This window comes from Pristiophorus japonicus, unplaced genomic scaffold, assembly GCF_044704955.1.
Source record: "Pristiophorus japonicus isolate sPriJap1 unplaced genomic scaffold, sPriJap1.hap1 HAP1_SCAFFOLD_283, whole genome shotgun sequence".
Classification (NCBI taxonomy): Eukaryota; Metazoa; Chordata; class Chondrichthyes; family Pristiophoridae; genus Pristiophorus; species Pristiophorus japonicus.
In genome coordinates this window covers 383,734-399,422 of record NW_027252593.1, presented here as the reverse complement: position 1 = coordinate 399,422, position 15,689 = coordinate 383,734, and the positions used below count along the sequence as shown (strand labels likewise).

General features: G+C 50.2%; 1 protein-coding gene across 5 annotated transcripts in view; it reads left to right on the top strand.

Annotated features, from left to right (window-relative positions):
- LOC139247830 (uncharacterized) overlaps positions 1 to 15,689 on the top strand; it is a 135,317-nt gene that overhangs the window by 42,821 nt on the left and 76,807 nt on the right. Inside the window, exon 4 of one of the 5 annotated variants that reach the window (XM_070871801.1) lies at positions 1,253 to 1,278. The exons of the other annotated variants lie outside the window; for them this stretch is intronic. Within the exon in view, the coding sequence (XP_070727902.1) occupies positions 1,253 to 1,265 (13 nt within the window). The 3' untranslated portion in view covers positions 1,266 to 1,278. Of the gene's footprint in view, positions 1 to 1,252; positions 1,279 to 15,689 lie in introns of those variants that run through there. 5 annotated transcript variants of the gene reach the window in all.

Genomic DNA, 15,689 nt, shown 5'->3' with positions numbered 1-15,689 from the left:
AAAGTTTAGGCAGTGAAAACTTATTCCAAACTAACCGAATGGAGTAAGTGACGATTTTTGTACGCTCAGAAAAATCTTGCATACACTTTACAGATCAGGCGTAGGTTAAAAATTAGGCGTAGGGAACGGGGCAGGGGGGCGGGGGTGAAGAGAAGTAATTAAATTCTACAATCATTCAACAGTCATACTTAAACAAATAAAGATCCAACCTGAATAAAAATTTATAAACAAAGCAAAGATTAAATATTCCATGTTCCTACCTGTGTGAAACAGCAGCAGCCTTCGAGCTGCGGTGCTTCAGGCAGGCCTTCCTTCCATCAGTGTCTGGACGGCAGCCGAAGAAACAGCTGTGAAGGGGACTGAGGCCATTCGGCCAGGGGATAGTGTAGGCGTCAGGCCACAGTGATGGCAGCAGCAACTGCCTCCGAGGTGCGAAGACTTTGGCCGTTTGGCCAGGGGATAGGGGCGGCATCAGGCCACAGCGGATGGCAGTAGAATCCGGCAGCAGTAGGCTCCGAGCTGTGAAGACTTAGGCCGTTCGGCCAGGGGTCCAATCTTCACATTTCCTCTAGTCCCGTTAAAAATGGCCGAGTGCCAATGTTTATGTGCCACTGCGCGTGCGCGCGCGCTCCAACGCCGGCACGACGTTGCCTTATTTATATTAGCCCCGCCCCCCACTACTTGTAGAATCGGCGTGAATCTCTTGCTCCGCCCCCCCGCTGTTCTGCGCGCACCGCGCCAAGCTGCTGGAGACCTGCAGGGAGCCGGAGAATATGCAAGTATTTTTTCGGTACACTTTCGAGCGCGAAAAACAGTCGTCCAGGTCGGGGCCGAAACTTGGGCCCTTAGAGAGTTAAATTGAAGATAATTGTACTCAGAATGTTGGGACAGGGAATATAAATAAGTATTATCAAGTTATTTTTGGTAAATAGTTTTTATATTGAAATTATTTTGTAAATCGTCTTTACAAAGTGAAGTTATTTACTGATGTTGTTGGGGCCTATCAAACTGACTGGTATACAGTGTAGAGAGTACAGAGAATGCAGAGTACAGTGATGAGAGTATAGAGTAGAGAGATTATTAAAATTAGTAAAAGTAATTATCGATAATGATGGGGCCCATGCTTTCCCTGCCTTTAATTGCAACTGCTCACACATTGATTACTGAAAGGATGTGCAAAGTCCTTACACAAATCCACACGAGATACGTTCTGTGGACAAGGTCACTCCATGACCTGAACCTTTATTCACAGGACCAGGAAGTGATGACCCTGCGTGGGACCTCCCTTTTTATATACCTGGGTGACCAGGTGAGTAGTGTCTCCCACAAGTTCACCCCCTGTGGTCAAGGTGTGCATTTCTTACGTATATACAGTGTTGTTACATAAAGATTACATATATGACATCACCTCCCCCTCAACATCTTATTGGGATCATAGGTTAAGTCTCTCGGGTGGTCTGCACTCTCGCGTGGAGCGCTGCAGTTGGGGCCCTGGTTGTTGAGCCTTGGAAGGTTCCGGCCTGTCCGTGCATGCTGCTGAATGTTCTTGTTGCTCGTTCACTGGCGGTGGTGTGAATACCATCTCATGATCTTCCTCAGGTTCCTCAGTGTCCATGCTGAACCTTTTTATCACTTGGTCCAGATGCTTGCGGCATATCTGCCCATTGTTAAGTTTAACCACTATGACCCTATTCCCCTCTTTGTCTATTATAGTAGCCTCGAGCCATTTGGGCCCCAAAGCGTGATTGAGAACAAATACGGGGTCATCAATTTCTATACATCTCCCCCTTGAATTTCGGTCATGGTACTCGTTTTGGGACAGGCGCTTGCCCTCAACAATGTCGGACAGGACCAGATGAATGAGGGACAACCGAGTTTTGAGTGTTCGTTTCATGAGTAGCTCCGTTGGCGGGACCCCCGCGAGTGAGTGCGGTGGAGACCTATAGGCCAGCAGGAAGCGTGATAGGCGGCATTGAAGGGAGGGTCCTTGAATCCGGAGCATGCCTGGCTTTATGATTTGGACCGCACGTTCCGCCTGGCCATTGGAGGCCGGCTTGAATGGTGCTGTCCTGACATTTTTAATGCTATTACCCGACATGAACTCCTGGAATTCGTAGCTTGTGAAACATGGGCCATTATCGCTAACAAGGATGTCTGGCAAGCCGTGGGTTGCAAAGACCGCGCGCAGACTCTCCACGGTGGTGGATGTCGTGCACGAATTCAAAATGATGCACTCGATTCATTTCGAGTACACATCAACCACAATGAAAAATATTTTTCCCATGAACGGGCCCGCGTAGTCTACGTGAATACGTGACCATGGCCTGGTGGGCCAGGGCCACGGGCAGAGCGGGGCCTCCCTGGGGGCATTACCTAGCTGGGCACACATCGTGCACCTGCGAATACAGTGTTCTAGGTCTGAATCAATTCACGACCACCATACATGTGACCGGGCAATGGCCTTCATCAGCACGATGCCCGGGTGCTTGCTGTGGAGTTCCCTGACGAATGCTTCCCTGCCCCTCTGGGGCATGACTACCCGGCTGCCCCATAATAGGCAATCGGCTTGAATGGAGAGCTCATCCATCCGTCTGTGAAACGGCCTGACTTCCTCAGGGCATGCTCAGTGTGCGGGTGCCTAATCCCCGGTCAGGACACATTTCTTAATCAAGGATAAGAGGGGCTCTCTGTTGGTCCAGATTTTGATCTGGCGGGCTGTGATGGGGGAGCCTTCGTTGTCAAAGGCATCGACAGCCATGACCATCTCAGCGCTTTGCTCCGCTGCCCCCTCGGTGGTGGCCAGTGGAAGCCTGCTGAGTGCGTCAGCGCAATTTTCAGTGCCAGGCTGGTGTCGGATAATGTAGTCATACGCAGCGAGCGTGAGAGTCCATCGCTGTATGCGAGCTGATGCGTTGGCATTGATAGCCTTGCTGTCTGACGGCAGGGATGTTAACGGCGTGTGGTCCGTTTCTAATTCGAACCTCCTGCCAAAAAGGTACTGATGCATCTTTCTCACTCCATCGACACATGCGAGTGCTTTCCTTCTCAACCAACCCATAACCCCGTTCAGCTTGAGAGAGCGACCTGGAGGCATAAGCCACAGGTTGTAGTTGGCCCTCAGTGTTACCCTGCTGCAACATGCATCCAACCCCATAGGACGATGCATCACATGTCAGAACCAATTTCTTACGGGGGTCGTACAGGGTCAACAACTTATTTGAACAAAGTAGGTTCCGCCGACTTTAAAAGCCCGTTCCTCACAGTCCCCCCAAAACCAATCACAACCCTTACGCAGGAGCACGTGTAGCACCTCCAACAATGTGCTTAAGTTCGACAGAAAGTTCCCGAAATAGTTCAAGAGTCCCAGAAATGAACGCAACTCCGATGTGTTGCAGGGCCTGGGTGCTCGTTGAATCGCCTCCGTTTTGGATTCGGTCGGCCGAATCCCATCTGCAGCAACCCTCCTGCCCAGAAACTTGACTTCGGGAGCCAAAAACACACACTTAGACTTCTTGAGTCGCAGGCCTACCTGGTCCAGTCGGCATAGCACCTCCTCCAGGTTGTGGAGGTATTCCTCGGTGTTATGACCGGTGATGAGGGTGTCGTCCTGAAATACGATTGTTCCAGGGATGGATTTGAGCAGGCTTTCCATGTTTCTTTGAAAAATTGCGGCCGCTGATCGAATGCCAAACGGACACCTGTTGTAAACAAACAGTCCCTTGTGTGTGGTGTTGGTGGTCAGTAGTTTCGATTTGTCAGCCAGTTCTTGGGTCATGTAGGCTGAGGCGAGGTCCAATTTGGTGAACGGCTGGCCGCCAGCCAGCGTGACAAAAAGGTCCTCCGCTCCCGGGAGCGGGTATTGGTCTTGTAGTACACCCGGTTGATAGTGGCCTTGTAGTCGTCACAGATCCTGACCGAGCCATCTGCTTTTAGGACGGGAACGATGGGGCTTGCCCAGTCGCTGAATTCAACAGGCGAGATGATGCCCTCTCTCAGCAACCGGTCCAACTCGCTCTCAATTTTCTCCCGCATCACATATGGCACAGCTCTGGCTTTGTGGTGCACTGGTCTGGCATCCGGGGTGATGCGTATCACCACTTTGGTACCTTTGAACGTCCCGACGCCAGGCTGAAATAGTGACTCAAATTGCTGTAGGACCTGTGAGCATGAACTTCGCTCCACAGATGACATGGCGTGCCCATCCCCCCCATTTCCAGTTCATTTCAGCTAACCAGCTCCTCCCCAACAGTGCGGGACCATTGCCCGGGACAATCCAGAGCGGCAGGCAGTTCACCGATCCATTGTGTGTGACCACCAACATTGCTCTGAAATGATTTCTTTGGTGTACATCCGTAATTGCGTCTCAATGCGTTCTAGATTGGGTCTGCTGGCTTTGAATGGCCACAGCTTTTCAAATTGTTGAACACTCATGAGTGACTGGCTGGCCCCCGTGTCCAGCTCCATGCGTACAGGGATGTCGTTTAATAGGACTTTCATCATCATGGGTGGCGTTTTGGTATATGAGCTGTGAATGTTTGCCACATGAACCTGCTGAACTTCAGCGTCCATTGATTTGTCCCAAGTGTCATCCTGCCTTGCAGACCCCTCATCTGGTTTATCCGCCTCGTATATTAGCCTGGTTTCAGGCTTTCTGCGCATTCTGGCTAAATGACCACTGAGGTTACAATTTCTGCAGACGAACTGTTGAAACCTGCAAGTCCTGGCAGCATGTCTGCCCCCGCACCTCCAACATGAACTGAGATTCCCATTGTTGTGAACAAAAGAGCTGTTGCCAGGCATTCCTCACTGATTGTCCCTTTGACTGCTCTTGAGCACCCTGTTAGTCGGTGTCAATGGCCCCATCCCAGGCCGCATTGCCCACTGGGGGGGGGGGCGCGTAAATGTCCATTCAGCCTGCCATTGTCTCTGTTGGAGACTTACTCTTGGGTCAATTGCTGCCTGGGGTGTCTCGAACTTCCCTTGCCTGCCTGCGGGGCTCTGTCGCGTTTATGATATTCACTCCCTGATCCATTGGAGGTAGAATTGCGCGCCTATATTATCTTGGTTTCCTCCTCCCCCGCCATAAAAGTCTGAGCCATCAATGCCGTTGCTTCCAAGGTCAAGTCCTTGGTCTTAATTAGCTTTCTGAAAATCCCAGCATAACCGATGCCCTCAATAAAGAAATCCCTTAGCATCTCCCCATTGCAAGCATCTGTGAACTTAGAGGCTGGCCAAGTGCCGGAGGTCCGCAACGACATCCGGTATGCTCTGTCTTTCCCGACGTCGGTGTGAATAGAATCTGTGTCGGGCCATGTGTTCGCTGCTCGCCGGTTTGAGGTGCTCACCGATTAGTTTGCTGAGCTCTTCGAAGGTTTTGTCCGCCGGCTTCTCGGGTGCGAGCAGGTCTTTCATGAACGCGTAAGTCTTAGGTCCACAGCTGGTCAGCAGATGAGTCCTTCGCTTCGTCTCCCAGCCAGTCCTTTGTGACAAAACTCTGCTGGAGCCTTTCAATGAAATCGTCTCCGTTCTCACCAACACAGTACTGTTCATCTGTGCTGCCGGTGGCCATTCTTGTGGATCGATGATTCCCGTCACCAATGTAAAGTCCTTACACAATACCACAATACCACAAATCCACACGAGGCACATTCTGTGGACAAGGTCACTCTATGACCTGAACCTTTATTCACAGGACCAAGAAGTGATGACCCTGCATGGGACCTCCCTTTTTATATACCTGGGTGACCAGGTGAGGAGTGTCTCCCACAAGTTCACTCCCTGTGGGCAAGGTGTGCATTTCTTACGTATATACAGTATTGCAGTGTTGTTACACAAAGGTTACATACATGACAGGATCAATCGAAGAGGTGGCAGAGAAATGCGTAGACTGAGACGAAGACAGAGGAGGAGACCGGACAGCCAACGAAGGTACTTGGAAAAGCAATCTTACCTGAACTTGTCTGAAAATGCTTGTCTTTGGAGGCTGCGATTCCGGAAGGAGGTCATCGATGAGATATTTCAACTCGTCAAGGATGATCTGCAGCCTTGCAGCACCATCAAAACCGCACTGTCCATTGAGGTGAAGGTTACTGCTGCCCTAGTCTTTTACGCATCAGGATCTTTTCAGGCTTCAGCTGGCGACATCTGCTATATCAGCACGCTACACACTGCTGCATTCGACAGGTGACTGAAACCTTTCACGCTCGCAGGATGGACTTCATAAGCTTTCCAATAACCAGGGAGGCACAGACCGAGAGGGCTTTGGGTTTCTCGAGAATAGCAGACTTCCCCAAGGTGCAGGGAGCAATAGACTGCACGCACATTGCCCTGAAAGCACCTTTAAAGAACGCAGAGGTGTTTCGTGACAGCTTGTTGTCGACTACAATCAAACAATTTTAACAGTGAATGCTACATTTCCTGGCAGCACCCATGATGCGCACATCTTACGTGAAAGTGTTATTCCTAACCTGTTTGTTAATCAGCCAGCAGGTCACGGTTGGATGCTGGGGGATAAAGGATATGGCCTTGCCAGTTGGCTGATGACCCCTCTGTGTAATCCTGTCACTGAAGCACAGAAACGGTACAATGAAAGTCACATAGCGACTCGCAACATCATTGAAAAGACAATTGGGGTCCTAAAGCAGCGTTTCAGATGCCTGGATCATTCTGGAGGCAACCTGCAGTACCACCCTGATCAGGTAGCAGAGTTTATTGTGGTGTGTTGCATGCTGCATAACCTAGCTATAAAGAGAGGACAAATAATGCCAGATCATGCTGCAGGTCCACCTCCAGAAGATGAGACAGAAGAGGCAGCCGGCGAGGATGAAGAGGAGGAACAGGCGGGAGAGGACGTGGGCGAGGACATAGGGGAGCTTAATCAGCATGGCAATCTAGCACCGGTACCACCACACCTTTCCCGAACACCAGTAGCCACGGCCGCTAAGCTTTTGCGTCAGCAGCTCATTAATGAACACTTTGCATGAGCTATTAATTGTGGATATTCAAATGTTCAATTACGGTTAGGGTTAATCAAAAGTTTCATTTGCGTGGGGTTTCCTTGTTGTCTTTCCTGCACTGGCCTATCATTTGAATTAGTTTAAGTAAAGTTTAAAGTGCTGGCAAAGTAAAAGTATTGGTAGAATGACATAATAAACAAACAAATATGCATGAAAAACTCTGTTTGAAAACTAATGTAACTAAGAGAAAAGGCACAAAAGTTGTTGAATAAATTTTTTTTTATTAACAAAAATAGAATTTTAAAAAAAATAACTAATGACCAACACCCTCCCTCCAACCCCCTGCACCCCGCACCAACCCACCCTTCCCTCAAATCCCCAAAATGTTATAATATGAAGAAATTGAACATTTAAGTAATAACAATAAGTGAACATTTAAGTAACAATAACATTTATGGAACTATTGAAAAACACTCCCCCTTCCCCACCTACGGCCACGTTTCCCTCCAGATCCTGTCCCACCCCGTGTTAGCACACCACCCGCCCGTTTTGGTCTACGCAGACCGACAAGAACGTGTTGTGCAGTTTGTGACGGCAAGACTTCCTGCCGTGGTGGAGGTGACGGAGCGGAAGCAGAAGCCTCGGGCTCCGCTTCGGAGTCGGGAGGAACTGTGTCCCCCGTGCTTGCTTGCATGCTTGGGGTCTCGCTGCGAGTGGACACAACACCTTGGGGTACAGCGCCGTGTCCAGCCAGCAACGCATGCCGAAGGGCATTTGTTGCGGCTGTCTGCTCCCTAATCGCCTCCAATGTCTCCCGAGCAGTCTGTGACTGCTCAGAAGACCAGCTGGAGAAGCGCGTGCAGAACTCGCTCCAGAGGGGGAGGGGGGAGAAGGGGGGGGGGGGCCGGAAGAGAGAGAGAGAGAGAGAGTGTCATGTATGTAACCAGCATATTACTGTAACTCTCATACAATTATAACCCTCATGCAACCACTACATACTTACTAGAAATGCACACCTTGACCACAGGGGGTGTACTTGTGGGAGACACTCCTTACCTGGAGATTCAAGTATCTAAGGGGCCAGCACTCCTTGGTCCCAGTAATAAAGGTGAAGGTCACAGAGTGACTGTGTCTGCTGTATGTGCCATGTATGATTATGTTTAAGAGTTAAGGACTCAACACCTGGCGACGGGAAACGGGAATCACTGAACCCAGAGGATGGCCACCGGTCGCCCAGAGGAACGTTACTTTGTGGGTGAAGACTGGGACGATTTTGTGGAGAGACTCCAGCGGACCTTTGTCATGAAGGATTGGCTGGGAGAGGATGTGGCTGACAAGCGGAGGGCGCATCTACTAACAAGCTGCGAGACAAAAACTTATGCGCTGATGAAGGACCTGCTCGCACCCCACAAAGTGGCCGACAAGTCTTTTGAAGAGCTCAGCCAGCTGATCAGCGAACACTTAAACCGGCGAGCAGCATACACACGGCCCAGCACCGGTTCTACACCGACGTCGGGAAGGACAAAACATCTTGGACTTCGTGGCAGACTTGCGGCGCTTGGCCAGCCTCTAAGTTCTCAGACGCCTGCAGCGGAGAGATGTTAAGAGATTTTTTCATTGAGGGCATTTGCCATGCCGGGATCTTCAGGAAGCTCATAGAACTCTAGAAGGGGCAGCATTGATAGCTCAAACTTTCACAGCAGGGGAGAAGAGACCAAGCTAATTTACGCGAGTAGTCCTGGGTCCAACGTGGCGACGGACGAAGAAATTAACTTGATAAACGAGGCTCAAGATCTCGCAGTCAGGCAAAGGCATTTTGAAACTGCAGCAGTCAGACAAAGGCATTTTGTAACTGCCCAAGCTAAAACCGACTGCAAGGTAGGCCCCCGACAGGGACAATGGAGAGGGGAGCGGCAATTCACGCCATCAAGGGGACCATTAACACCCACCATCAGAGTGTTTAGAAACAACCAAGGGAACAATCAGAGAGGAATGCCTGCTAACAGTCCTTTTGTGAACAACGATCTCAGCCAATGCTGGAGATGCGGGGGCAGACATTAAGCGAAAAGCGGCAAATTCCAGCAGTTCATCTGTAGGAATTGTAATGCCAGAGGACATTTGGCTAGGGTTTGCAAACAGCCGGTAGCGAGGCTAATCTATGAAACAGAGGAATCAGGCGAGGGGCTTGCAGTGCAGGACACTGCCTGGGGTAAAGCCGTGGATGCTGAAGTTCAGCAGGTTCATGTGGCTGATGTCCGCAGCTCATACACCAAAACGTTACCCATGATGATGAAAGTTTTATTGAATGGCATCCCGGTGCGCATGGAGTTGGACACTGGAGCTAGCCAGTCCCTCATGAGTGCACAACAATTTGAGAAACTATGGCCACACAGAGCTAGCAGGCCCAAACTGGAACGAATTAATACGCAGCTACGGACATACACCCAAGAGATCATTCCAGTGATAGGCAGTGCAAACGTGGTGGTAACACACAATGGGTCACAGAACCAACTGCCACTCTGGATTGTTCCGGGAAATGGCCCCGCACTTTTGGGAAGGAACTGGCTAGCTGAGATGAACTGGAAATGGGGGGATGTGCACACCATTTCATCTGTGGAGCGAAGCTCATGCTCACAGGTACTACAAAAATTCGGGTCACTGTTTCAACCCAGTGTCGGAACGTTGAAGGGCACAAAAGTAAGTATACGCATCACCCCGGACGCCAGACCAGTGCACCACAAAGCTAGAGCGGTGCGTGAGAAAATAGAGAGTGAACTGGACAGGCTGCTCAAAGAGGGCATCATTTTGCCCGTTGAATTCAGCGACTGGGCAAGTCCCATTGTTCCTGTCCTTAAAGCAGACGGCTCGGTTAGGATCTGCGGTGACTACAAAGCCACCATCAACCGGGTGTCCCTGCAGGACCAATACCCGCTCCCGAGGGCGGAGGATTTTTTTGCCACGTTGGCAGGTGGCAAGCTGTTCACTAAATTGGACCTCCCTTCGGCCTACATGACTCAGGAACTGGCTGAAGAATCCATGCTTCTGACCACCATCACGACGCACAAGGGTTTATTCATCTACAACAGTTGTTCTTTTGGCAGCTGTTCGGCAGTTGCCATCTTTCAGAGAAACATGGAAAGCTTGCTGAAATCCATTCCCGGCACAATCGTATTCCAGGACGACATCCTAATAACCAAGGACCACCTCCACAACCTGGAGGAGGTGCAACACCAACTGGACCGGGTAGGCCTGCGGCTGAAGGCGGCCAAGTGTGTGTTTTTGGCCGCAGAGGTCGAGTTTTTGGGCAGGAGGGTTGTCGCAGACGGGATCCGGCCTACCGAATCCAAAACTGAGGCGATCCGTCGTGCGCCCGGCCCGGCAACACATTGGAGTTGCGATCATTACTGGGACTTTTGAACTATTTTGGGAACTTCCTGCCGAACTTAAGCACATTGTTGGAGCCGTTACATGTGCTCCTGCGTAAGGGTTGCGAATGGTTTTGGGGGGACTGTCAAGAACGGGTTTTCAACAGGGCGCGGAGCCTGCTTTCTTCTCACAAACTGTTAACGTTATATGACCCCTGTAAAAAAAAAAAACTAGTTTTAACATGCGATGCATCATCATCCGGGGTTGGATGTGTGTTACAGCAGGGTAAAGGAGACGGCCAACTCCAACTGGTGGCTTATGCCTCCAGGTTGCTCTCCCAGGCAGAGCGTGGGTACGGCATGGTTGAAAAGGAAGCACTCGCTTGCGTTTATGGTATGAAAAAAATGCACCAATACCTTTTTCGGCAGATTGTTTGAGTTAGAAACGGACCACAAGCCATTAACTTCTCTGTTGTCCGACAGCAAGGCGGTCAATGTAAATGCGTCAGGTCGCATACAGCAATGGGCTCTCACGCTGGCTGCGTATGACTACACCATACGGCACTGGCCAGGCACCGAAAACTGCGCTGACGCGCTCAGCAGGCTTCCCCTGGCTACCACCGAGGGGGCGGCAGAGCAAAGCGCTGAGATGGTCATGGCCATTGAGGCTTTTGACACCGCAGGCTCCCCCATCACAGCTCACCAGATCAAACTCTGGATCAACAGGGACCCCCTCCTATCCATGATAAAAAGTGTGTTCTGATGGGGGAATTGGGCGCCCATGCACGGGGCGTGCCCCGAGGAGGTCAGACCGTTTCAGAGACGGATGGTTGAGCTCTCCATCCAAGCTGACTGCCTGCTATGGGGCAGCCGAGTGGTCATGCCCCAGAAGGGGAGGGAAGCATTCATCAGGGAAGTCCACAGCGAGCACCCTGGCATCGTGTTAATGAAGGCCATTGCCGGTCACATGTATGGTGGCCAGGGATTCACTCAGACCTGGAACACTGGGTTCGCAGGTGCACGACGTGTGCCCCGCTGGGCAACGCCCCCAGGGAGGCCCCGTTCAGCCTGTGGCCCTGACCCACCAAACCTTGGTCATGCATTCACGTGGACTATGCGGGCCTGTTCATGGGAAAAATGTTCTTGATAATTGTCGATGCATACTCGAAATGGATCGAGTGGATCATATTAAACTCGTGCATGACATCCATCACCGTGGGGAGCCTGCGCACGGTTTTCGCGACCCACGGCTTACCGGGCATTCTGGTCAGCGACAATGGCTCGTGTTTCACCAGCCATGAATTCCTGGAATTTATGTCGGGTAATAGCATCAAACATGTCCGGACGGCGCCGTTCAAGCCGGCTTCCAATGGCCAGCTGGAATGTGCGGTCCACGTCATAAAGCAAGGCATGCTCCCCATCCAAGGACCCTCTCTGCAGTACCGCCTATCGTGCCTCCTGCTGGCGGGAGGAGAGCGAGAGCGAGAGAGAGAAAAAGAAAAAGAGAAGGGGGAAAGAGAGAGAGAGAGAGAGAGAGAGAGAGAGAGAGAGAAGGGGGGAAGAGAGAAGGGGTGAAGGGGAAGAGGTGGGGGGGCGGAGGGTGGGGGGTGGGGGGAGAGAGGGCGGGGTGTGGTGGGGAGGGGGGCCGGCAGAGGAGATTGCAGAGATACGGAGGAGCAAGAGCCATGGAGGGATTTGTAAACCAGGATGAGAATTTTGAAATCGAGGCATTGCTTAACCGGGACCCAATGTAGGTCAGCGAGCACAGGGGTGATGGGTGAGCGGGACTTGGTGTGAGTTAGGACCCGGGCTGCCGAGTTTTGGATGACCTCAAGCTTACGTAGGGTACATTGTGGGAGACCAGCCCAGGAGTGTGTTGGAGTTGTCAAGTCTAGAGGTAAGAAAGACATAGCTCAGGGTTTCAGCAGCAGATGAGCTGAAGCAGGGGCGGAGACGGGCAATGTTACAGAGATGGAAATAGGTGGTTTAGTTATGCTGCGGATATGTGGCCGGAAGCTTATTTCAGGGTTAAATATGACACCTAGATTGCGAACAGTCTAGTTCAGCCTCAGACAGATGCTAGGGGGAGGGGTGGAGTCGGTGACTAGGGAACGCAGATTGTGGCGGGGACCAAAGAAAATGGCTTCGGTCTTCCCAATATTTAATTGAAGAAAATTTCTGCTCATCTCGTACTGGATGTCGGACAAGCTGTCTGACAATTTAGAGACCATGGAGGGGTCGATAGAAATGGTGTTGAAGTATAGAATCATAAAAATTTATGGCACAGGAGGAGGCCATTTGACCCATTGTGTCTGCCGGCCAAAAAAGAGCAATCCAGCCTAATCCCACTTTCCAGCTCTTGGTCTGTAGCCTTGCAGTTTACAGCACTTTAAGTGCATACCCAAGTACTTTTTAATTGTGAAGAGTGTTTCTGCCTCTACCACCCTTTCAGGCAGTGAATTCCAGACCCTCACCACCCTCTGGGTGAAAAATGTTCTCCTCAGCTCTTCTCTAATCCTTCTACCAATTACTTTTAAATCTATGCCCCTTGGTTATTGACCTCTCTGCTAGGGGAAATAGGTTCATCCTATCTACTCTATCTAGACCGCTCATAATTTTAGATACCTCAATCAAGTCTCCCCTCAGCCTCCTCTGTACCAAAGAAAACAGCTCATCCAATCTTCTCTAATAGCTAAAATGCCACTGATTGAGGTGCCTTCAAGTAGAGCTGAGTGTCATAGTACATGTGGAAACTGATGCCGTGTTTTCGGATGATGTCGCCAACCGGCAACATAGAGATGAGAAATAGAAGGGGGCCAAGGATAAATCCTTGGGGGACACCATAGGTAACGATGCGGGAGTGGGAAGAGAAGCAATTGCAGGTGATTTTCTAGCTACCATTACATAGATAAGAATGGAACCAGGCAAGTGCAGTCTCACCCAGCTGGATATGGTGAAGAGGCGTTGGAGGAGGATGGAGTAGTCAACTGTGTCAAAGGCTGCTGACATGTCGAGAAGGACAAGGAGGAATAGTTTACTTTTGTCATAATCACAAAGGATTTGTAACTTTGATGAGAGCCGTTTCGATGCTGTGGCAGGGGCGGAAACCAGATTGAAGGGAATCAAACATGAAGTTCCGGGAAAGGTGGGCATGGATTTGAGAGACCATAAATATAAGATGGTCACTAATAAATCCAATAGGGAACTCAGGAGAAACTTCTTTATCCAGAGAGTGGTTAGAATGTGGAACTCGTTCCACAAGCCATAGTTGAAAGCCGTGATTGAGTCTGCCTCCACCACCTTTCAGGCAGTGCACTCTAGATCTTAACTACTCGCTGCGTTAATAAGCTTTTTCTTTTGTAGCATTTGGTTCTTTTGCCAGTCACTTTAAATCTGTGTCCTTTGATTTTCGGCCCTTCTGCCATTGGGAACAGTTTCTCTATCTACTCTGTCCAGACTCCTCATGATTTTGAACACCTCTATCAAATCTCCTTTCACTATTTTCTGGTCTAAGGAGAACAACCCCAGCTTCTCCAGATTATCCACGTAACTGAAGTCCCTCATCCCTGGAATCATTTTCGTCAAATCTTTTCTGCACCCACTCTAAAGCCTTCACATGCATCCTAAAATGCGGTGCCCAGAATTAGACACACTACTCCAGTTGAGGTCAAACCAGTGTTTTGTTCAGATTCATCATAATTTCCACATTTTGTACTCTATACCTCTTCATGAACCCCAGGATCTCGTAAGCATTTTTAACTGCTTTCTCAACCTGCCCTGCCACCTTCAACGATTTGAGTACCGAAACCCCTAGGTCTCTCTGTTCAAGCACCCCTTTTAAGATTCCGGTGTCCCTGACGACTACGTGTGCGGGAAGTGTATCCGCCTCCAGCTCCTGACAGACCGCGTTGCGGAGTTGGAGCTGAGGGTGGATTCACTCTGGAGCATCCAAGATGCTGAGAATGACGTGAGTAGCACATGTCGCGAGTTGGTCTTACCGCAGGTGAAGGGTCCACAGCCAGCTAGGGAATGGAAGACCAGCAGGAAGAGCAGTGCAAGGAAGGTAGTGCAGGGGTCCCCCGCGGTCATCCCCCTGCAAAACAGATACACCACTTTGGGTACTGTTGAGGAGGATGACTCATCAGGGGAGGGCAGCAGCAGCCAAGTTCATGGTACCGTGGCTGGCTCTGCTGCACAGAAGGGTGGGAAAAAGAGTGGGAGAGCTATCGTGATAGGGGACTCTATTGTAAGGGGAATAGATAGGAGTTTCTGCGACCGCAACCGAGACTCCAGGATGGTATGTTGCCTCCCTGGTGCAGGGGTGAAGGATGTCTCGGAGCGGCTGCAAAGCATTCTGGAGAGGGAGGGTGAACAGCCAGTTGTCGTGGTACATGTAGGTACCAACGATATAGGTAAGAAGCGGGAAGAGGTCCTACAAGCTGAATTTAGGGAGCTAGGAGTTAAATTAAAAAGTAGGACCTCAAAGGTAGTAATCTCTGGATTGCTACCAGTGCCACGTCCTAATCAGAGTAGAGGGAGCAGGATAGTTAGAATAAATACGTGGCTTGAGCAGTGGTGCAAGAGGGAGGGATTCAAATTCCTGGGACATTGGAACCAGTTCTGGGGGAAGTGGGACCTGTACAAAAGGGACGGTCTGCACTTGGGCAGGACTGGAACTGATGTCCGAGGGGTAACATTTGCTCATGCAGTTCGGGAGTGTTTAAACTAATATGGCAGGGGGATGGGAACCTATGCAGCAAGACAGGGCGAAGTAATATGGAGTCAGAAACAGATGGTAGAAAGGTAAAAAGCAATAGTGGAAGACCGAGTAAACAAAGGCAAGAAACAAAAAGGGCCACACTACATCATAATTCTAAAAGGACAAAGGGTGTTAAAAAAACAAGCCTGAAGGCTTTGTGTCTTAATGCAAGGAGTATCCGTAATAAGGTGGATGAATTAACTGTGCAAATAGATGTTAACGGATATGATGTGATTGGGATTACGGAGACGTGGCTCCAGGATGATCAGGGCTGGGAATTCAACATTCAGGAAGGATAGAATAAAAGGAAAAGGTGGTGGGGTAGCATTGCTGGTTAAAGAGGAGATTAATGCAGTAGTTAGGAAGGACATTAGCTTGGATGATGTGGAATCTATATGGGTAGAGCTGCAGAACACCAAAGGGCAAAAAACGTTAGTGGGAGTTGTGTACAGACCTCCAAACAGCAGTAGTGATGTTGGGGAGGGCATCAAACAGGAAATTAGGGGTGCATGCAATAAAGGTGCAGCAGTTATCATGGGTGACTTTAATATGCATATAGATTGGGCTAACCAAACTGGAAGCAACACGGTGGAGGAGGATTTCCTGGAG